Genomic DNA, 23,659 nt, shown 5'->3' with positions numbered 1-23,659 from the left:
TGGTTTGAGTAGAGCACCATATTGAATGCCTAGGAAATTAGAATAAGTTTTATGTGTATATTTTATATGGAAATTCTACCTACACCATTGTAGTTTTTTTTGACAATTCTATTTGGTACCAGAGAGAGAGATAGAGCCAGATACCCCCTTCCAATTTAACATTCCAGTAACTTTTCAAATAAGTGCAAAGTTGGAATGACAAACCGCCACCACCACCCTCAGTGGCAGGCTGGCAGCCACCATACCGCTTTTTGCTACTCCCTTATAGATTTACCCTCACCTCAAAAAGCTCTGCAAAACCCTTTTTCTTCCACCATTGTTCAACTCTACCCGAACACTAGTCGATTTTTCCCTGCAAATCCATTTTCCAAATTAACACTGCATAGCCTCCCTATTGTAACAAATTTCCCCTCTACTCAATCCTAAGAAGCAGGTTCTGTATGTTAATGGTGGGTGCCGGTGGTTCCTTCAGTTCTTCCATTGATGCTTGTTGGCTTCCTGGTATATAGGTATAAGCTTTTGAGATTGGTCCTTTGGGAGTTGTGTAATGGTCTTTACTTTCTACATGATCAATGTTATTATACTTTGAGGTGACTTTTTGACCGCTTCCATGGTTATCAACTTCCATGTTCCTCATCTGTAAGACATTAATCTTGCACATTCAGCACCTCGTTTGCAAAAAGCCAAAAACTACATAAATTTGGCAATTAAAAGTAGCCTCTTGGTTTGCAACTTTGTTTTAGGACTAAAACAAGGCAAAGAAAGGTCAAGCCAAGGAATAACATCTTAGTACATGGTAATGAGGGGTGAAGTTAAAGCATGAATGGTAGAATGAGATGGTTCTTGGGGTCCTCGAGGAACCTTAGAAAGTAACTCGATGCCTAATTTTGATTCGCCTGAACATGGTCTTTAAATGTAAAATTTGAAGGTTGTGATAAATAATCGGATCATTTCTAAAGATTTCAGACTAAGGGTAAGAGACTTAATTGATGGCAGGTCATACATTTTAAGGTCATTTAATGTTGTTAGAAACCATATGTAGTCAGTAATTGGTTACATACGACTTGGAGTAGCTTTAACTTAATGAAAGGAGGCGTGTTCAAATAAAAATTATCTTATAAAATTAAAGGCAAAGCAATACTCTAATATATTCCTAACTTGATTAATTAATAAGGTAAAGTGGATGTTTTCAACAACCCAAATGAAATGATGTTATACTCTTATAGGTTCTTGTGGGGTTTATGAGAATTGAAAAACACCTCATTCTCTTTTCTTTTAGTGCTTGCAAAAATCGAAAATTTACCAAAACTAAAGGGTATAATCCATACATTCGAGCCAATTTTGAATTTTTTTTCAAAGTTGTGAATATAGGATTGCCCACTGTGATGGTGAAAGTTTGTTAGGAACAGTAACATGCCTGTCGATATATATATAAAACCCGGTAATGAGCTTGGTTCAATGATATTTCTTTTTGTTCCCTTAATGTGCTGGAAGACAAGAATGTAATTGTGTATTATAGAGCAAATTTTTTTGCTAAAGGTAAAGATTTAGTATGAATTTTATGCATGTACAAGAATATTTTTTTAATAATTATAATTTCTGCAATAACTAGAGGCATCGCTCGAGTTCAAAACTAGTTTATGTCAAAATGCTAGTCACATGCCATATACGGATTTACGTTATTATTGAATCACTTAAATTCTATTTATTTTCTTTGTCTCATTTTAATTGACAAATTTCCTTTATTGGATGTCACAAAATATACTCCCTCCGTTTTTTTTTTATTTGCATCACTTGTATTTACACGGAGTTTTAGGAGAAAGAATTAGATATAATATAATAATGTGAGTGGATGAATAATTTATTATGGTAAAAGTAATATGAGGACCATGAAAGTAAAAGTATGTGAGAGAGAGTAATGGGGACCATGGGAGAGAGAAATGATAAATTATTTGAGTTGGGTTTAAGGTAAGAGAGAGAAATAATAAAATATAGTATAAAGTTACTATATATAGAAGTGATGCAAATAAAAAAAATGCATAAAAAGAAAGTGATGCAAATATAAAAAAACGAAGGGAGTAATATATTTTTTTTCAAAACAGCAATTTGATAGCATGACAATTGTTGATTTGATTTTAATATATTCAATTCGGTTAATCAATATCTCAGTGGACTATATTTCTTATAATTCATAGACATTGGTCAAAATGAGAAGTGTTAAGTCAAAATGTATCACCTAATTTTCCGCTATATAGCAGAAATTATTTTGTTTTCCAAAAAAGAAAAATAAACATTAAAAAAACCCCAAGTAATCAAATTCTCCGGCAACCGTCGAAAATGAAATATGAATTCAGAACCCTCCTGAGTCCTGAGCATCCTAGGCAGCTCCAAACTCCAAACAAATGATCCCTCTCATCCTCACTCTCTCTCCTCCTTCTTCACTTTCTCTCTCCTCTCCCTTTCTTCCTCCTTCCGCTCTTCCTACACTCAACCATGGCGGACTTTTGCTCACTCAGGTATTTATCTCTTCATTCTCCATTAACACTTTTTACAGAAATATCACCAACTTTTAAAATGGATTTTCTGAATTTTCTTGCAGAAGAAGAAGCAGCAGCTATTGAAGCTGAGAAGAAGAGGAATATGTAGGGCAGAGCTACAGCAAGATGCGCCTTTTGCAATTGCTATCGGCGCGTGTGTGTTGAATTCATTGCTATTTTCTGACACCGCCGTTTCTTCGCCGGAGGATGAAGACGCCGCCGTCAGCTCCACCGATGCTAGGTTTACTGTTATGACTATCATTGGTTTCATCCCTTACTTCAATTGGTTGGTAAGCTCTTTTTTTCTATATTTTTTTGTGTAATTTTCTGCAAATTTTGGGAGCTTTAATGTTCATTTTAATGGCTGATAATGTGAAATTGAATGTTGATAGAGTTGGATTTTTGCGTTGATGGATACTAGAAAGCGGCGCTATGCTGTTTATGCACTTGTATATTTAGCCCCTTACTTCAGGTTTGTTTCCTTACTTGGTATTTAAATTAGTGCAGCTCGTTCGCTTTTAAATTGCTTGTTCCGAATTTAGTTGTCATGTTACTAGTTCATATTTCGGATAACACTATTTATCAACATTATGGATGGAGGGAATAATAAAAGTATTTGATATTTTATGTTTGGCTTGGCTTTGGAAATCATTTTCCCAACATTTATATGAGCTTATTGTGTTATTGCTAAATTAAGTTTGTAAGAAATGGTTTTTTCATCATAGTTTTCTAGTTTACTAATGAGTAGTAGTAGCAATGGTGTTAAACTATATTAGTTGGCCAGTTAACTTAGAACCTCATTAAGAGTAATACACCCACTTATAACTATGTTCTCCAAGGTTACACTAGCCTCTCTGAAATTTTGCTCTGAAAACAATAGGTTAAAAGAATTATCTGGTGCAATTTTCTTAAACCGACCTCTTGCTCCATGAATGAGTTGAGGTTATATTGGCCTATTTTCATCAAGGACAAGTGAAGAAAAATTGTGAATGTTCTAATCTGATGATTATTTCGGGGTTTGTAGCCAATGTAAATATGTACTTCGTATAAAATTGGAATAGTGTCTCACAAGTGTCCAGAATTTTTGCTACAGAACCTATGTGCTCTCATGCTATAAAGTAGACTATCTAGTATTAATCTTTTGAGGACCAAATATCACAATATAGTAAATATTGTGGCCATGATTGTTTATGCATTTCCTTATATTCTAGACCTTGATTGTAAATATATGAAAACTGTTAGCTTTGTAGCCTTTGTTGTATTTGATACTTCATACATTCTTACAATCATAAGGGCATGTGTTCTTATGTACATAAATTTTCTCTTTGCAACTTAACTGGACCAACCTCTCACTATCTCCAGAGGAGAGTTGGCTGCCAATTGCAAGCATTGTTCTCTGTGTTATCCATATACAGGTATTTTGTGATTGTCTAAGTGTAGTTAGTAACAGTTGCTTTCTCCTGTTGACCTATGTCAACAATTCTGGCATATCTGTTTTTATGCTTAAAAAGTTAGAATCCACAATAACATCACCCTTCCACAGCCCTTCCCACTTTTTCCATTTTGCAAAGTTCTGTTTTGTAATTTATATTTTCTGAATTCATTGCTGGTATATTGAGTGAGAACAGGAGTGTGCCCATATTGTAGTCACTTACCTTGAGTAAGAATGCTTTGGTTATTGCAGTACTAGCATGGTTCTAATTTTTAAATTTCTTTACTAATCGACCAATGTCTCCATTCACAGTTAGAAGCAAGTATCAGAAGTGGTGATCTTGATGGTTTCAACTTCTTTAATAAGGCAGCAAAGAGTCGTGGTTTGGCCAAGAAACATGATCATATTAAGCATCCCGAAGAAATGCAAGAGGAGGTGGCTACTGATATTCTCACTCTCTCCAACCCTGAAGCTCTATTAATGGTGTTATTTATTTATTTTTAATTATGTTGGGTGTCTCCAAAGCGATTTCTTATAATTCTTAATGTTTATTCTTACTTCTGACATTTATTTTAGGCAAGAGGACAAGGAAGCATGAAGTTACCATTGGGTCAGCAGTCTAGGGATGAGATTAGAAAATGGAGAGTCACTAGAAAGCCTCCCCAAGATATCGAACGTGTGGGTGATGATGCTGGTGATCAAGATGATAGAATGCAACACTAAGGAAAAATGGATGATTAGGGATAACACACAAACTTCTTCCATAAATAAATATGAGCAGGTGATCTGAAGACTGTCCGACTGGGTAGGTGCAATCTCATGTGCATCAAGACATAAGACTAAGAGAATAGGTTGCCGATATTGAGTAGTGGTAACAGGCATGTGCTTTTTATGTGCAGGCATTTTCGGAGAACTATGTAGATGCTATTTTCTTGTATATTTAAGTCACATTTCTGTAGGAAAATACGTATTTTTCATGAATATGGCTCATAGTTTCTTCCTGTGATAGTTTTCTGCTGTCATATCATTGTATAAGTAAAATGTTTACTGAAAGATAAATTTGGTCCTTGCTTTCTGGGCTTTGACATGATCTTTTGTTATTAACTCTTTTAACTGTAAATAACAATTTTATCATAGCAGATAGAAGTCTGTCTAAAATATAGGCCTAATTGCAGGACATAAAGATGAATTAGGCAGGTGCAAGCACCTTGAATTGCTTCTTGCTGTGCTTGTGGAAAATGATTAGATTCCAAAGCATAATAATAATTGGCTGCTGTCAAATATTGACAACATCCATCTGCTATCTGGCTTCTGTGCAACAACAAAAATGCAGATGAATGTGAATTCAAAATTTCTTTTGCCATTCATGGCTTCTGCTCATATACTACAAGTTTCGATGGTTTGGACATTAATAATCAAATATTCTCAAATGCTGAAGATCTACAGCCTCTGAAAAATAATGTGCTGTTGCGGGTGACATGAAGTATAACATTGTCAAGTCATTTGATTTGTTCCTCAGACCTAATCTTTCTTAAGAGGAAATGGACTTACAAACCTGGATTTAAAGCAGAAATCCAAACTAACAGCAGCAAAAGTGAAAATAAACAGATCCTGGAACACAAAGAACGCGCCATCCGCAGCATGTGATAGGAAACTTGCCGAGTTGAACTCTAAAGGGGATCCTCCACTCAATGTAGCAAGACCTGGCATAAGAGGAACAAAATTCTGAGACTTCCTTGAAAATCTTATCATCCACACTAGTAAATACTAAACATGTCAAGTAAGTACCTTTGACTACAGCAAAAGCTCCAGCTGCTCCGGTTTTAAGATGAGTATCATCGATATCTCTTCTCACTGCATACCGGAAAGTGACACCAAACAATGCACAACTAGCAAAGGTGACTCCTAATTGAAGCAACAACTGAGGACTGTATGTCACCCTAGAGAGATAAATTGGGACAGCAGCAAGGGTTCCAACCAATGCACATACTGAAGCTGCTTTCACTGATTCCAACCTCTCCTCATATCGGGTAACCTCACCCTTCTCCCCCAAAGCTCGTTCCGCTTCTTCAACCATTGCTTTTGCTTCTAATACCTCCTTCTGACACTCTGCAACCTTAAAACAGTTACACTGTCACAAAAGAGTACAGCAAAATTTCGCAAGCAGTACAGTCTGCGCAGAAATGTCAGGTAACTCAGGTTCATAACAGTTATATTCATTCATATTGACAGATTCTTTCCTGACAAAATTTTCAACTAATGAATAATCAAAGCAATGCAGCAGTAAATATAAAAGAGTGAGACCTCAGCTGCTCGAGTTTCGAGTTGATCAATGTATTTCCTCATTTGTTGAGCTTCAAGCTCTTGCCTTTGAATATCAGCAAGTTCTTTCCTAGCAAGCTGTACTCTTTCAGTAGCCTTATTAAGTTTATCCAACATTTCCTTGTTCTCTTCTCTATCAAGCAATTCTTCAACTCTTTTGTCCACTATATTAGATAAGGCATTCTTCAAGCTGCTGCCGCCGTTTCCACCACCATCCTCCTGGTTTCCCGGGGTGGAACCCGCCGTAATCTTTGACTTAAATGGCGTATCGCCACCGGTAAATTGTCTGCTTAAGCTTAGAAAACTCGGTATGTTTCGCCGGAAACTATGCAATGAAGCTTTAGAAAGAGAGAGACTGAGCTTTGGGTGTAGAGCACCTGGCAAAGCCATCCCGGTTATCTTTGATTTTTGACGCCAAATGAGCGCAAACTTATCTTGTGTGGATTGAATGACTGATTAATAGTTTCACCAATTTGTTTCCGGCGTTTGGGTTTGAAATGAAGATGTGGTGATTACCCTCTTATCCAAAATAATTGCTACAACAATTTTGAGTTACATAACCATTTTAAAAATAAAAAGGAATTGTTAAAATTACTCCCATTATATTGGTTTTGGTAATTCATGTTTGATGTGTTTTAATAATGGAAAATTTGTTAAAAACCATCTTATAAAAGACAAATTTTGTTAAAAATCATCTTATAAACTTTTTTTTGTCAAAGCATATCTATTTAAAATTTTTTTTTGTAGAGTCCCACCACTCTCCGGTTTCCGACCTTTGACTGTATATCCCGGCGTTGACTTGCACGTGCAAGTCATGTGACCTCCCCTTTCTTATTTTTTCCCCTTTTCCTTCCATTCTTTCCTCTGTCTGCTTCTCAATTCTCATTCCGTTTTCCCAATTGAAACTTCACCATTGAAGCTCAGATAACCAGCTCAGATCTTGCTCATGAAAATCGCATCAAAAGCAAACGGAGAAGCAATTCAGGCAAGTAATCCCACTTCTCCACCTTAATTCCAGAAGACAAAAATTGATGAAATTTAGATTCACACAAATCAATTGTTCTTTGAAGAGAAAGTAGTAATCTGGATTTCAATTGTTAAACATCAAGTACAAATTGGGTTTACCAGCATTAGAAGTAGATAAATATTGGGATAGAGAAGAGCCATTTCGCTTGTTAGGGTTCCGGCGACGAGCAGAGGAGCAAGAAATTGGGATGACGGAGCTTTTGGGTTGCCATTGATGTTGTAGTTGAGGTTGGAGTATGGAGTATGAGACTGAGAGGGAGGTTGGGGTAATGGCGGAGTGAGGTTGCGGAGTTTGCCGCCATTGGAGGTGGAGGAGAGAGAATGCGAAGATCGGTTAGTTGTTGCTGTGGTGTGGGAAAGACGTCAAAGGGAAAGAAAAGGGGGAGCTTAGTAGAAGTCAACGCCGGAAACTCAGTCAATGGTCGGAATCCGGGGAGTGGCGGGACTTAACAAATTATTTTTTTTAAAACAGGTGTGATTTGACAAAAAAAAATTATAAGATGGTTTTTAACAAAATCTGTTTTTTATAAAGATGGTTTTTAACAAATTTCCTTTAATAATTGTTTGAAAATTTCAAACTTTTAATAATCAAAGCTGTTATAAACTATAAAATCTATACTATATATTAAAGGAAAATTTGTCTGGGACAACCTTGTAAATTTTTTTTGGCAAAGTCAGATCTTAATTAAAAAAAAATTTTGTTAAGGCAGACCGACCCCCACTTTCAGGCCATTGACCACCGAATTCCGACGTTGACTAACACGTGCTCCTTATTTCTTCTAATTACACCCCTTTTCCCTCCAATTTTCTCACATAAAAACCCCTCTTACTCTCAATTGAATCAAGATCTGAAATTTTCCCCCAATTTCGAATTCCACTTGGGCATTCAACAATTCAAAGCTCGCAAAGTGAATCTTCTTTCTCAATCAGGTGAGTAATTCCATAACACTTGTTCACTTTTGTGAAAGTTAAAATTCTAGGGTTTTGATTTGGGGTTTGTTTGTTGTTTAATTTCCAAGAAATTGGTACCCAATATGGCTCGATTTGAAGAGAAGAGATGTGGATATGGGTTTCCAGTTGCTAGAAGACTTCATGGACCCATGGAGAAAATTTGTTGCTTGCAACTTCTTCAACCACGAAACAGGGCAAAGAGGTTGTAATACATTTGAATGGGTGGACGAGGATATACTAGATTGGCAGAGAGATGTAACTAATGTGCTTATAGCAGAAAAGCATAGGCTTTCCACTAATCAACAAATTTTATATATTCCAAGTTGAAGATAAGATGATGGAGGTCTTTATATTCCTTAGTATAACTATATAAGTATGTGTCATAAAATAAAATAAAAGTATAACTATATAAGTAACTAACATATGAGCGAGATCAAACATAATTTATCATGAATACAAAATATGATTTATTAGTACTCATGTGAAGAAATAACCCTAAAATGCAATAATTTAGGCTAATAAATCACAATTAGTCTCCTTGTCTCAAATTTGTAATAATTGATCATTTAAATACTTATTACTTTTGAGTTTTGACATTTATAATTTAAAAAATCAATCGTTACATAATTAAAGTAATGAATGAAATTTGAAAGTTTTATATATAACTAGTTTTTGGCCCGGGCAATGCCCCGGGTCATTATATGTATATTATAAATGAGGTTTATAACAAAAATTATGTGATAAAATACAAATATAGATTAAATTAGTTACATTTGTTATAAATAAAGTAGTCTAGTACAAATAGTATAAAAATATTTAAGTAAGATAAAAAAGATAATTTCACAAACAATGGAACAATATTGGTGTCTCGTGATATAATTCATTGACTTGAAAACGAATTTTCGGCGCCACCAAGGTGCTCAATTGTATTTGTCGGCACGTTTCCTAAGTTTTAACACACCACTTCCACACAAAGTCACTTTTGGGTGGAATGTTTGAGTCAAGTAGCTTATGCCCAATAGAGAATGTGTATAGACTACTGTGTGGATGTATATTTGAAATGTAAAAATCAGAAAAAAAAAAAAAAAAAAAAAACCTTCTTCTATTTATAGAGAAACATGAAAGAACATAGAAAAAGAATCCCAAACATCAAAGGAGTTTGGGAGGTGAATAATCACCTTAAACATCCTATTAAATGGGGGGTTATGAGAGTTACTTATCAAGATAATAATGGTGGTGATTAATCATCTTAAACATCCTCATAAATTGGGGGTCATAAGTTTGAACACTGATGCTAACAATTCATTATTTTTTTAATAAATTGTAGTAATTGTATGACATGGCGCCACATCATCTGCCTAGTCATGATGACACATGACGGGTTCATGTCTTCTCATTGAGTTTTAATATATATATATATATATATATATATATATAAATAATAGTACTCCGTACTTCATAGTAAATGAAAGATTGAGAGTTTAAATCAATTAAAGAAAATTATTTTTTTTCATATCATAAACTCTATTTAAACACCTAACAAATAGGAAAAAAGAATTGTAATTTAAATTTAACATACAAAAATAAAATTTGTTTTTTTAAACAAAATCATCCAAAAATAATAAAAAATGTAGTAAAATTAGTTTAATCAAATTCTTAAAGATAAACCTAGATCTTTTCCTTTCAAGGCGAAAAAACATATTTTATTAAGTTTAAAAAAAAAAAAAAAAAAAAAAAAAGCTACAGTATCTTTTCCAATCTTCTGAGTTATGAGCTTCTGATTCACTAATTTATTCATACTCACTCTTCACAGTGAGCGAGTCAGTCAACTCCTTTCTGAAACAATGTCAACTATCATCTCCCCTTATTCTTCTCTCCTAACTCTCCACCCTTCTTCCAATTCCAAATCTCAACCCCAATTTCAATCCCTAACTTTCTCCAATTTCTCCCCTTCAATCACATCCCAAAGTCACCCCCAATTCGCCCCATTTCCAAAAACCCTAACCCTAACTCAACCCCCAAAACCCCGACTCTCCGCTATCTCCGCCACCGCAAACGACGCCGCTAAACCCACCGAAACCCTTAAAACCCGCCTCAAAAATGGTGAAACCCTCTACGGTCTCTTCCTCTGCTCCTTCTCTCCCACCCTCGCCGAAATCGCAGGCCTCGCCGGCTACGACTTCGTCGTCGTCGACATGGAACACGGCTACGGCGGCATCCCCGAGGCACTAACTTGTATCCGTTCCCTCGCCGCCACCGGAACTCCGGCGATTCTTCGGTTACCGGAATCCACCGCAGCTTGGGCCAAAAAGGCCCTTGATTTGGGGCCACAAGGTATAATGTTCCCAATGATTGAATCCCCAAAAGAGGCCCAAAAGGCCGTCTCATACTGCAGGTACCCGCCCAATGGAGTCCGTGGGGCGGCCCATTCAATAGTTCGGGCTTCCGGGTACGGAATCGACGCGGGGTATTTAGGTAATTGTGAAGATGAGTTGCTGATCATGTGCCAGGTGGAATGCGAGGATGCGATTGAGAAAATCTCGAAGATCGCAGCCGTTGAAGGGGTGGATTGCATTCAGATGGGACCGTTGGATTTGAGTGCGAGTATGGGGTATTTGTGGGACCCAGGGAATAAGAAGGTGAGGGAGAAGTTAAGGAAGGCTGAGAAGGAAGTGTTGGAGGGTAAAATTGGAAATGAGAAAAATGGTGGGGCCTACTTGGCGGGGTTTGCTATGCCGCATGATAGTCCAGTGGAGTTGAAGTCACGTGGGTATCACATGGTGTCGGGTGCAGTGGATATACTGTTGTTTAGGAAAGCTGCGGTGGAAGATGTTAGGAAGTTTAAGATTAGTTTGGAGATTGGTGATGGTTCGTCTGATGATGATGATCCAACGGCTGAGGGTGTCGATGCTGATGATAAGTATTGGAGTGAGTGATTTTAGTTTAATTTAATAACACTGTTATTTTTCTTGACTGTCAATTGTTTTTGATTGAGGGAGTAAAATAATGAGTTTGTTCAAGGTTAAAATGTCATTGTATTAGATTAGTGGAGTAGTAGCTTTAGCTTAATTGGACAAGTTGTAAGTAATTGGAACATGGCAAAATAAAGTCCGATTTTTTGGGTTACTCTTTCTGTTTCTATTTGTTACCGTATGTATTGTTTATATCTATTATATGCATACGGACATTTTTTTTAAGACACAATGTAATTTGGAAGAAAAACTGTTGAGATTAGATGATAAGCCCATCTTTGAGATGGGTTATCATGATTCCAAATAATAAACACTAATTTCATCTTCGTTGAGGTTATTTTTTATGCTCATTTGTAATTTGATCTTGATGGAGTTTAAAAATTGAAAGATAGTCCTATTCAGTTGGCAGTTACCAATTGGAAATTCTGTTGTTTTAGAGTGAAGGTTGTTATCAAGTAGTGTCATGTCTTACATTTTGTCCAACACGAAATTTGTCATCTTGATAGCAAATGAAAACAACATTTTCCTAATTCATATCACCAAGTTGTGCCAAGTGCCAGTACCATAATTTTCTTTGTAGTTGCATATGACATACAATGTACATTTTTCAGAGTGCTTACCTGTAACCTCAATTTTCACAATAACATAATGCATGCTTTGAAATTAACATCACTTTCAAGCTCCTTGAGTGATATTAGTAGGATTACCTCCAGAACTCTATCCACAAAACAACTAGTAGTAAGAATGGCTACTTCAGTTTCTCCTCAAATTCCCTCCATCAAATCGCGTCTTAGAAAGGGGGATTGCCTGTATGGTCTCTTCTTTGATAGCTTCTCTCCGACTATTGCTCAAATTTCTGGCCATGCTGGTTATGATTTTGTTGTCATTGACATGGAGCACGGCTATGGTGGGATATCGGAGGCGCTTTCTTGCCTCAACGCCCTTGCTGCTTCTCAAACTCCAGCTATCCTCAGATTGCCTGAGTGCTCCGCCATGTGGGCTAAGAAGGCTCTTGATTTAGGTCCGCAAGGGCTCATGTTCCCTATGATTCACACCCCCGAGCTGGCCCTAGAGGCAGTCTCTTACTGTCGCTATCCACGGGCTGGTATCCGAGGAGTGGCACATCCCATCACTCGAGCTTCCAAGTATGGTCTTGACCCAACATACCTGGACTGGTGCGAGGAGGAGCTGCTCATCATGTGCCAGGTTGAGTCAGAGGAGGCTGTGACTAAAATCCAGGAGATCGCGGCCATTGATGGGATGGATTGCATCATGCTTGGGCCAACTGATCTGAGTGCTAACTTGGGTTACATTCGAGACCCTGGTAACGAAAATGCTGTGAAGATGGTTCGGACAGTGGAGAATGCAGTGTTAGGCATGAAGCCTAAGGGTGACAAAAGGGTTTATCTAGCTGGGTTTGCAATGCCGCATGATGAACCTAGTGAGCTCAAGAAGCGTGGGTATCATATGGTTTGTGGCGCGGTTGATATCTTACTCTATAGGGATGCTGCTGTAAAGGATGTTCTCAAGTTCAAAACTGCAGTCTAGATGAATACCAATCCGAGTATGTACTACTGTAGTAGCTAATAAAACTAATGAACTACCAGGAATACCAATTTTACAGTTATTGCTTTTGTTCATTGGATTGTATGTATGTAAAAGTTAATTGTAGTAAGGTGTAATATAAATGTTTTACACACCACAGTCTTACCTGCAAAACTGAATTGAACTGACATGCGAGAGGAGATCCCTTACCAATTGTTCTCGCGAATATATTTACAATTGAAAAAGTATGGATCCAGTTGAGGCTGAGTTTGATATGAGCATGCACAATTAACAAAGTGACTACGTGAGCTGCCTCAATGATGTTCCGGAGAAACCCTCATCAACACTTAGATTAGTGTCAAGAGTTCAAGAGTAAGTATAAAGGAGCCCATATTAACAATGTTTGTACTCTGTTATTGTATGCAAAGAAGTGCTCATAATAGACTTTTAACAGGCTCTAGTAATAATTTGACTTGAATGTTAGGTCTTTTAATAATTTCCTTACATTCATTACGCTTTAAAGCTTGCCATGAGAAAAGGGACCTTGGAATTTCATTGTACCTTGCTAAAATGTACAATGGTTTCAAGAATCAATATACTATGTTGAGGATTTTCACCATACAATCGGTTCGGTTGCACTTTACAAGAAACAACCGACAGACCGAGATAATTTTTTTCCATGTTCTCACAACAGTCACAAGTAATACGAAGTGTACTCCATACTTTGTAAGTTAGTACAGTGGTGGATCCAGAATATTCAAAATGGGGGTTCAGTTTTTTTTTTTAAATTATGTAATCCAAATGGATCACGTTGATTAATATAAATTGTTTCGGCAAAAAATGAGCAAACCGGGCCTTAAAGGGCTGCTTGTGGTTCTCGGATTTGGGCCTTAAATGGACCTGCAAAATGAACCCCGACACCCGGGGGTGGACCCCGGGGTGAGCCTCCGACGCCCAAGTTAGATGCCAAACAATGTGTGTTTTGAGAGGAGTTTAGGGAAAATAGAGTGAAGGAGTGTAGTCATCTTAGTGTAAGAGTGACCCCCCTTTTATCTTTGGCCCCTTGAGAGGTATTTCTAGTAGTACATGAGATGGTTGTGTGAACCCTAGTAGTACATATGTAGGCCATTATGAGTCATATTAGTGCATTAGGCTTATTTGGGGTCATTTAGGCTATTTGACGCCCTTTGGCCTTATATGAGTAAAATTACCCTTGACTGAAATGAGTATGACCATTTTAGCACCCAAACACTCATTTTAGCACCCAAACATAAATATTTCAATATTTTTCAGTATTTTTGCTTTTTATTTCATATTTAGCAAGTTAGTCTATAGACATCCTCCGTTCATCGTTCATTTAACATTGCAACATGGGGGTAATTACGTTTCTCAAGGCACAATTTAAACCTTAAACAACTTTAATTATATAATAATAACTATAATAGTAATAGTAATCAAGACAAGTCTAACAAAAACTCAAGTGATTAAAAAATTTTCTTTTCCATATTATCTTTATACATTATCAGTAATTATGGCCAAAGTTTATAACGTTCGACTCAAAAAATAATCACAATATGTTGCTATAGAAGAGTGTGTGAATATGTAGTGTAAAAAGTGCAAATGTGTATTTAAAAAAACGGAGATATGTGTAAAAATGGGAGTTAATGTATCATTTACCATTACATACGAAGAAAATGTATGATTTTCTTAGAACTTAAAAATTTCTATTGTCTGATATCATCTTTTAGGAATCAACTAACTTAAATCCCGTACAATGCACGGTTGTTAAATACTTTTGAAAATAATATTATAACAATTATATAGATTGAATGACTCATGTATTAAATGGTGTACATGTAACATGGATAGTTTAATATTTTTTGAAAGGAATTATATTTTATATAAAACAAATATCATAATTTAGATATAATTATTGATTTATTTTTTTATTTTAAGAAGGTACTTTTGGAGGGAAAATTTTTAATGCAATATTGACAAGTGTTTTTTTTATTCGCTTTTAGTATTATGTAATTGATGATTTACTTAAAATGGGAGAGCAAAAACTAGTATATGAAATAAATTATTTTTTAACTTACCTTAAATTTCATAATTTTTATGCAAAAAGGGGATGCAAGTACTCCCCTTCAAGTCTTTATAGATCCGCCAGTGAGTTAGTATGAGCAATGCTAGACTGCTGGTTGTATCATAGTCCGTACATAAATTACTTATAAAAAATTTGTTAAAGGTGCAAAAAAGTCCTAAATGTGAATGCCTAAAAGGTATACTGGCACATCAAGCAGGAGCAATAAATAGCACAGCGTCGGTGTACAGTATACAAAATTATTGAACAAATGTCTCCCATAAGCATAACTCGTGCAAAGATGACAATGTTACTGCTAAAATTAAGAGAGAGGATCTTTAAGCAATGTGCTTTGGTATACACGCTTTTAATTGGAAAACAACTAACGCGGTGGAAGACACCACCAACTAATAACGAATTAATCAACAAAATTAAAACTAGTTTGATACATTGATTACTAGGGATATTCTTGTAATCATACCAAAGCTAGTATTTATTAATTTTAGTTGAACTTTGGTCTTTATGAACTACAACTATATTATGAATTGAATATTTATTAATTTAGTTGATTTTACAATTTTTCAATGATTGTATTGTTGCTTCAAAAGTACAATAATAAAATGTAAAAAAATTTACAGTGTACAAGAATTTTATATTTAAGTAGGAGTTATATTAATTTTGAATATTTGAGTAGGAAATTTACATAAGCTTTCAAACTAAAAGTAATACAAGTATAATTTTAGAAGCATTTGTAGAATGTGTAATTACTTTAATTAAAAATAATACTTCATATTTCAATTTTTTTTTAGCTAACTATTGTGTCAAAATCGCATCAGTAAGTCTATTATTGTCTTTTTTAGATGAATTTTCGATTATTGTCTTTAATGAACACCCCTATAATTATGCACTAATCTAGTTACAATGTTACATCACTTACATGGGTAACTTGGCTCCTTCCCTCACTCAATCAACAACAAAATTAACAATGCTAATTAATGCTTTCTATTCAAGCCAAAGAAAAAAAATAAAAATGCATGAGATAAAGTATTTATGAAGCCAATATCACTTTAATTCTAATTTTCATAAATTAAAATCCTTATAAACTAATTACACACCAATTTCTGTTCATCTTTTTGCCTTTTACACTCCATCTCTCCTTTCATTTTGGCACTCTCACACTCACTCTCACAATAAATTCCCAATCTCATTCTCATTCTCTCTTCTACTTTCTCTCTCCTCTTTCTCTCTTTCAAGAGTAAGTGTATTGCAGAAATCAGATCAAGAAAAGCTTAGCATTAACAATGGAGATTTTCTACATTCTGGTGTTCGGTGCCATGGCTGCTGTTGTTGCAGCATTAGAGCTCAGCAAAAACAGCAAAGATCGCATCAATACTTCCTCTGCTTTCAACACTTTCAAGAACAATTACTTGCTCGTTTACTCTCTTATGATGGGTATCTTTCTCTCTCCTCAGATCTGCCTCTCTTTCCCTTCACCCCCATTTAATTTTTCTTTAGTATTTTGAATGATCATTTTATATTCTAATTTTCAGATCTTGAATGTAGAATTGTTTCAATTTTTTTTTTAATTTTGAATGATTATATGAAATGGGTTTTATAGATTTTGTCTTTTGATATATGCAATTGATCTATTATTGTGTGTTTTTATGCTAATTTTTAAATAAATTATAGTAAGACATTCTCTGATTAGATTTGGTGATTGTCATTTAGGGGTATATTATATATGTAGATTATTATTTAGGGCTGATTTAATTTGGAGTGAAATAATTGAGCTGATTTTAAATTATTGGCAACAGCTGGGGATTGGCTACAAGGCCCATACGTGTATTATCTATACACTACCTATGGTTTTAGTAAGGGAGACATTGGGCAGCTTTTCATTGCCGGGTTCGGATCGTCCATGTTGTTCGGGACGATTGTCGGATCCCTTGCTGATAAACAGTATGATTTTCGTATCCCCATTGATGGTGTTTAAGTTATCATAACCTTTGTTGATGGTTTGACTGATTATCGTCGGTTTTTTGTTTTCAGGGGTCGTAAGAGGGCATGTGTTACTTACTGTATTACTTATATATTGAGTTGCATGACCAAGCACTCTCCACAATACAGAATTCTGATGGTTGGGCGTATTTTGGGAGGCATTGCCACTTCCCTTCTGTTTTCGGCCTTTGAGTCGTGGCTTGTTGCTGAGCACAATAAGGTGCGAATTGTACTGTCATTTTGCTTTGTAGTAAAACTCAAAACTTGCAGTTTGTTCAAAAAGTATTAGTTTTTGGATAAAAAGTGGTAAATTGGTAATTATCTTTGTTTAGCTGTTTTCTGGAGAGAAGTGTGATTGCAATTGTGTATTTGGTTAGTACAAATTATGAGCAAACTGTTGTGAACCAATGAGCTACATGCTTATATATTATAATTTCTTTGATTTCTTTGATTGTTAATCTTAATCCTTCTGGGTTTATGCAGAAAGGATTTGAACAGCAGTGGCTTTCTCTGACTTTCTCCAAGGCCATTTTCTTTGGCAATGGCCTAGTTGCCATTTTGGCTGGATTATTGGGCAATCTGCTTGTTGATACTTTTGGGTTGGGTGCTGTTGCTCCATTTGATGCTGCATCCTGCTTCCTTATCATTGGTATGGTAATCATAATAACTTCCTGGGGTGAAAACTTTGGGGATTCTTCAGAAAGTAAAGACTTGCTCACGCAATTCAAGGGTGCTGCTGTTGCTATTGCTTCTGGTAAAGTGCTATTTTCTTTTCCACAATCTAGTTCTCTAGTTTGTGATGCATCATGATCAATTATGGTTGATTCAGTCAGTCAATGTGAAGGATTCTTGCGTATAAGAGACGTATTATTGATATTGCTATGCACCTCAAGTTGCTATTTATTGCCGTGACTGGTGTGTGAGCAGTTTCTTATTTTGGGTCTTCATGTGTCATAGTAGTCAATGATGGCAGATGCTTTATTCATGTATGGCTTCTATTATTTGTTAGGGGAGGAAGAAAGTATTCTTTTATCTATTTGAATGCAATTTATATCCCAGTCAAGCCTCAAACTGTGCATATTATTCCTGAATCTCCTGACAGCAGCAACTCCATTACGGAATAAACTAAACTAATGTCATGACACTTGACAGTATTAGAGAAATGTTTTTTCTTTCGCTATTTTCATCACATTGTCAAAATCAATTGTGAATTTTGACTTCTGTACCAGGGATGTATTCTGCTTGTGATTTATCTTCACTCTAGCCTGTTTGGTAGAAAGTAATAAAGTTGCATGGTAAGTATCATCTCAATGTGCATGGTATTGCAACCTGGCAACCCCTTCTCCAAACTTCTACTGCCCTTATTAAATTTTCAATACCACTTAACACCTCCTATCAAGTGGTAGTGAATTTTAATTAAATTTATATAGAAGAGAGGTAGTTGGGGTGATGTACAATTACCATGGGCATTGGCAGGGCTTTCATCTTAAAATAAACCATACAAATGCATTCCCATTAACATCGTTTATTAACAATTACCAAAAGCTCTGATAATTCTTCTACTAGTTTTACCCAACTTTTTATGTGGAGGACAACGCAATTACCAAGTCTTTTTGAAAGGACCTTTCTGCTATTCAAAATACTGTTGTGTACATAATCACTGAGATCCCATTATTGTAACAGGAATCTCTCTGTATTAGTTTAATATTGATTGATACCTTAAAAATCCAAATACGGTTCCTGGATAAGATTACCAAAGGGCATTCTTCATATCGTGCCTGTTATGATGTATTGTTATTTATATGATCATGGCATTCATGTCTTTTTCATTCTGATTCGCGAAGGGATTAGTGTGAATAAATCATATTTTCCACCCATGCATTTTCATCCACAAATCGAAGGAGTTGTTTCTGATATGAGTTTGACATGTATAAAAAGAAGTACAAAAATTTGGAATACTTGTTTTTACCATTCTGCTCCTCTTTGCTTTTCCCTCAGCTACCTGAGTTGCCAGATCATCATTTGTTTATTTTGCCCCCACTCCCCCATGTACGACTTGGAAGTGACTTCTAAATTCTGCTAATTTGGTAACAGATGAGAAAATTGCGTTACTGGGTGCAATACAGTCCTTGTTTGAAGGTTCCATGTATACATTTGTGTTTCTATGGACTCCTGCTTTGAGCCCAAATGATGAAGATATTCCTCATGGTTTCATTTTTGCAACATTCATGTTGGCCTCAATGTTGGGAAGCTCCCTTGCATCACGATTGCTGGCCCGTTCTGCCAAAGTTGAGAGCTATATGCAGATTGTCTTTACCATATCTTCTGCCTCACTCACGCTCCCAATTGTGACCAGTGTATGTTGTTTCAAAAAAATGTTTTGTACTCTATAGATTTCTGATTTCTCGTCTTGTATTTCTGTGATAGCCTTTCTTGCATGTATCTAACCTTGGTGATTAATATGTTCATGAAAAAAGTTCCTGGTAGCACCATCCAATGTGAAAGGTGGAGGTATGTCATTTGCCGGCTACATCCAGCTCCTTGGTTTCTGTGTATTTGAGGCTTGTGTGGGGATCTTCTGGCCATCAATCATGAAGATGAGGTCACAGTATATTCCGGAAGAGGCACGAAGCACAATCATGAACTTCTTCCGCATACCTCTGAATATCTTCGTGTGCATTGTGCTGTACAATGTAAGTTGGGCCTTGTTTCTTTTAGTTTTCACTTATTTTGATGGAAGGATGAGTGCTAACAAATTTGTTTTGTTTTGTCAGGTTGAGGCATTCCCCATAACAGTCATGTTTGGCATGTGTTCCATTTTCCTCTTTGTGGCATCCATATTGCAGAGGCGGCTTTGTGTCATTGCTGATAGTCAAAGACCAAGTGAGTTGTAATTTAGGTTGAATTTTTTCCCCCAGATATTCCTGCCTTTGCTCACAATGCTTGATGGTGTTAGTCACTGGTTACTTTACATACTGAGTTTAGTGCAATCTTGAAGTGGTATTTTTCAAATTGAATTTTGTGCTTAGAGCTTTATTAAAGAAGAATGTATATTGCTGCAGAGCCACAAGAATGGACAGATATGAAGGAGAGGGATCCAGAAGACGAGCCATTAAATGCTTGATTTACTGGTAAAGTTTGAAGATTGGGCACATTTCACTGCAAGTGATTCAATGTTCGCAGTCTACGTACTTTTTGTTAAGAAATAAGATTAAATTATACGGAGTAATTCTTCAAAGATGACTAACGAGGTGAGTCAATGACAAAAACTTGATGGTCGTCATGGCAACTTACTGGTATACTGTGGACAAGGTTGAATTCTTTCCCGTGTTGCTGCTGCAGACCCCGTCAGAGATATAGTTGGCATAGCTGGTAACTGGGCAAGAATCTGCTTTTATTTTTGAGTAGCTTAAAATGATTGAGCATGTTGAGTAGTAATAGGTTTCCAATTCTTCTCTTATATTTCCCATATTGTATACCTAGTAGTCCAAAGTGTGCTTTATGGCAGTTATTTATTTGTTTACTAGTATATGCCCATATGTATTCATAGAAGTAAAATGTTGATGGAACCCTTTTTCATATTTTATACTTTCTTACAAGTAATATATACAAGCATGTCTATTGTCTTCTGAGGTTGCATCACGCCGTCACTTTGTGATTATTGACATTAAGATTTAAATCAATGTGACTATTGTGGAACCTTTTTATTCGTCATGGCTTATTATCAGATCTAGCCGTTGTTGCTTACTGTCAGTGTCTCTAAATGCAGGTCTTTGGAAAACTTTGCCCCCAAAGTCTGGAAATTATAGTCATATACCCTTCCTAAAGTTAATGGAAAATATATTTAATAACGAAGGGAAAGTTGGATGATGCTAGAGTATTATTGAACAACAGTTTTTGTGTGTGTGTGTGTGTGTTTTTTTTTTTTTTTTTTTTTTTTTTTTTTTTTTTTTTTTTTTTTCTGGGTCAATTGTGAGAAGCCATGTGATTTGGCACATGAAATATGCAATTTGCATTTGCTTTGGATAATACACTGAAACATAATGCAAGATTGGAACTAGCCAACCTTAAGGGGTTACTACCAAGCCAAGCTTAGTCTAGTGGAAAGGAGAGCACCTTTCAATCATGAGGTTGGGGTTCTATCCCCATTAGTGATAATTTGGGGGAGTGAGATTCCCTTATCTTCCCCCACTCTTCTAAATTGTCTAGCCTGCTAACCTGGGTCGGGAAAACCTGTGAGAGGTTTCGACCCGGTAGGACCCTTTTCTTTACCAACCAGAAAAAAAAAAAAAAAAAAAAAAAACCTTAAGGGGTTACTTCTCTCGGTAACTTAGAAAACTACTCCCTTCGTTTTTTTTAAGTGTTACACTTACCAAATCCGGTCGTGTTTTAATAAGTGTTACACTTCTTTTTTTGGCAAAAAGCTACATTAAAATATTATATCTCTTTCCTCTCATGATCCCCACCCAAACCCATTACTACTTTTTTTTTTTATTTTTATTTATTTTTATTATTATATCTCTCCTGTCACATTCATTATTTTTCAATAAACTATTATCCCCACTTTCTTTTACAATTTTTTAATATTCCAACTATCCCACTTACCTCTTATTTTATTTAAGTCAATTAAATTGCCTAAAATTATGCGCCGATCAAACTGTAATACTTAAAAAAACACGGAGGGAGTACCTGACTAGCGGCAAACCATAATGTATCTTTCAACATTGAAAAGTTTCCAGAGACTCGAGTATATCCTAGACCGGTCAAAATGATTTTGCATCTAATGTAATGAGCTTAGTAAAATTCTTTTTAGACGTTTATGTATTGTCAAGTACTAGATTCTCGAAGATGACATCTAACATTCAGGTCGCGCCTAAGCCCTGGTGTAGTGAGGCCAGAAGACTATCAAGGGCAATCCTGTAATGGACCATCCAACTCCAATGCCATTTTGCAACAGGTTGCCTTGGTGAAATGGTGCAGTAAAAAGATAGATTTGTACCATGTATTCTAGTTTAACTTGACTCAATTGTTAAAACTTTCCTACTTGACTACTTGAGCATCCCTTGTTTGATAAATCACTTCCCATGTTAGCTTGCTGTCTTTGAAGGATGCTAACCCAATTGGCCCATGTGCAATTATCTAGCTTATTATTGATTAATTTCAATATCTAGCCTTTTCAATTCAAGAAAGTCTTTTTTTATCCTTGCACTCCCTAATGTCTTTCACTAGATCTAGTCTTGTGAAGTTTTTTTAAAAAAAGTCAAAGCTGAGTAAGGATTACTAATTTACTATCACTCCATTAGCAGACTTCCCTAATGCATACTAGGGCAAACAGGAGCCGAGTTTGAGCTTGATGAACTAAAAATATTTAGGCATGGCTTTTAAATCACCTCGACTTTGATTCATGTTACAGAATTTTAAACTAACCTTTTGACGAATTAGATAGTACTTTTAAGTCTAGAGTCAGCTCAACACCGATTCAAACTCAACTCCGACCAAGCTGAGCTCGAGTTGCTCCTGATCATACTAGACTCGTTATTACTTATTCAACGGATCCATGCCAACATTATTGGAGCATAGTCAGAATAGTAACCATATCATAATTAATCCAATAGAAGGTGAAGGGTATTTATGTCAAACAGCTCACGAGTAGTGTCTTCTTTTGAGAAACCAATCTGGCCAATCGCTGGCATTTCTGCCTCCTAAATCCCTTAATATAAAAATGCAAGTGTTATAAACACGAGAGGATCGAGTGAGAGAATATTAAGCAACTGTACCTTATTTTTGTAAAAACTAGAGAGTTTGAAACTTGATAGGAGAAAGAAAAAATGTTGAATGTTATGAATCCAAAGTGCTTATTCTTCTACACTTTGCAGCTTCTAATTTTATTGCAAGCCAAAGTGTTCTGTTTTCAGCACAAAGTTGGAGACTTAAGCGCTTGGAACATCCCTACTGCTGCTAATCCAGATGTCTACATCAAATGGTCCAATAAAACCAGTTTCAGAGTCGGCGATTCTCTAAGTAAGTCCCTATACTACTCCCTCCATCCCTAAATTATTTCGTACATCATTAGGAACAACATTTAGAAACAAATGAAACATTTTCATTTGGTACAATTAAGAATTAACTAATTCCAAAAATGATTTCTTTGATCCTCTCCCATAACTAGACGGTCTATTAATCGGAGAGAATCCTCGCAATGCTAATGTGAATAATACTAACAATACAATGTTGTGGAAATGCAGTGTTTTTGTACCCACCAAGCCAAGATTCAGTAATACAAGTAACACCACAATCATACAAAACATGCAACATAAAAGATCCAATATTGTCCATGAATGATGGAAACTCATTGTTCAACATAACACAACCTGGAGATTTCTACTTCACAAGTGGAGAAGCAGGACATTGCCAAAAAGGCCAGAAACTTCACATCTTTCTTGATGGAAAAGGCGCTATCGCTTATGCACCATCAGAGGCAGAAACTGCAGCTGATGGACCTTCTTACCAACAAAATTTTGGGTCTATTCCAACTGCATCTGCTTCTTCTATCAGATTTTCTACAGTTTTTGGTTCTTTGATTGTTTTTGCAATCTGGGTTCTTGTTTAATTCATCTAATCAAATACAATGAGGCATATTCTTCAATTTTTTGTCGGTCGATTCTTTTTTTTTTTGTATAATTTATTATTGGACTTAGGGTCCTACTTTTGATTTGTATTGATTCTTTTAATGAAATTGTTATAGTGCATAATCATGCTTTGTTTGTGTGTTTGTCGGTGTAATGTCTGGTTTAGA

At 35.9% G+C, this 23,659-nt stretch overlaps 6 protein-coding genes across 6 annotated transcripts; 5 read left to right on the top strand and 1 right to left on the bottom strand.

The window, feature by feature from the left end:
- Positions 1–2,361: 2,361 nt before the first annotated feature.
- LOC145569263 (uncharacterized) lies at positions 2,362–5,054 on the top strand. Its single transcript, XM_081628626.1, has 6 exons — positions 2,362–2,516; positions 2,600–2,827; positions 2,930–3,010; positions 3,878–3,952; positions 4,282–4,404; positions 4,546–5,054. Exons 1-6 carry the CDS (start codon positions 2,403–2,405, stop codon positions 4,690–4,692), a joined length of 768 nt encoding a protein of 255 aa, XP_081484752.1. The 5' UTR covers positions 2,362–2,402; the 3' UTR covers positions 4,693–5,054.
- A 243-nt stretch (positions 5,055–5,297) lies between these two features.
- On the bottom strand, positions 5,298–6,918 carry LOC145569262 (uncharacterized). The gene is made up of 3 exons (XM_081628625.1): positions 6,274–6,918; positions 5,758–6,085; positions 5,298–5,672 (listed from the first exon to the last, which is right to left on the bottom strand). Exons 1-3 carry the CDS (start codon positions 6,679–6,681, stop codon positions 5,491–5,493), a joined length of 918 nt encoding a protein of 305 aa, XP_081484751.1. The 5' UTR covers positions 6,682–6,918; the 3' UTR covers positions 5,298–5,490.
- A 3,099-nt stretch (positions 6,919–10,017) lies between these two features.
- LOC145569261 (uncharacterized) lies at positions 10,018–11,394 on the top strand. Its single transcript, XM_081628624.1, has one exon. The coding sequence runs from the start codon at positions 10,113–10,115 to the stop codon at positions 11,202–11,204; it is 1,092 nt and encodes a 363-aa protein (XP_081484750.1). The 5' UTR covers positions 10,018–10,112; the 3' UTR covers positions 11,205–11,394.
- Positions 11,395–11,817: 423 nt separating this feature from the next.
- LOC145569260 (uncharacterized) lies at positions 11,818–13,318 on the top strand. The gene has a single exon (XM_081628623.1). It carries the CDS (start codon positions 11,889–11,891, stop codon positions 12,786–12,788), a length of 900 nt encoding a protein of 299 aa, XP_081484749.1. The 5' UTR covers positions 11,818–11,888; the 3' UTR covers positions 12,789–13,318.
- Positions 13,319–15,992: 2,674 nt separating this feature from the next.
- LOC145569259 (uncharacterized) lies at positions 15,993–20,577 on the top strand. The gene is made up of 8 exons (XM_081628622.1): positions 15,993–16,317; positions 16,680–16,824; positions 16,915–17,083; positions 17,347–17,617; positions 18,958–19,220; positions 19,341–19,556; positions 19,638–19,746; positions 19,926–20,577. Exons 1-8 carry the CDS (start codon positions 16,167–16,169, stop codon positions 19,985–19,987), a joined length of 1,386 nt encoding a protein of 461 aa, XP_081484748.1. The 5' UTR covers positions 15,993–16,166; the 3' UTR covers positions 19,988–20,577.
- Positions 20,578–22,626: 2,049 nt separating this feature from the next.
- Positions 22,627–23,631, top strand: LOC145569258 (early nodulin-like protein 8). Its single transcript, XM_081628621.1, has 2 exons — positions 22,627–22,884; positions 23,109–23,631. The coding sequence occupies exons 1-2, from the start codon at positions 22,692–22,694 to the stop codon at positions 23,471–23,473; spliced, it is 558 nt and encodes a 185-aa protein (XP_081484747.1). The 5' UTR covers positions 22,627–22,691; the 3' UTR covers positions 23,474–23,631.
- Positions 23,632–23,659: the final 28 nt, after the last annotated feature.

Source organism: Chenopodium album, chromosome 11 (genome assembly GCF_948465745.1).
Source record: "Chenopodium album chromosome 11, dcCheAlbu1.1, whole genome shotgun sequence".
In the NCBI taxonomy this organism is placed as follows: Eukaryota; Viridiplantae; Streptophyta; class Magnoliopsida; order Caryophyllales; family Amaranthaceae; genus Chenopodium; species Chenopodium album.
Note: the sequence above shows the minus strand (reverse complement) of the source record. Positions and strands in the feature narration are given on the sequence as shown.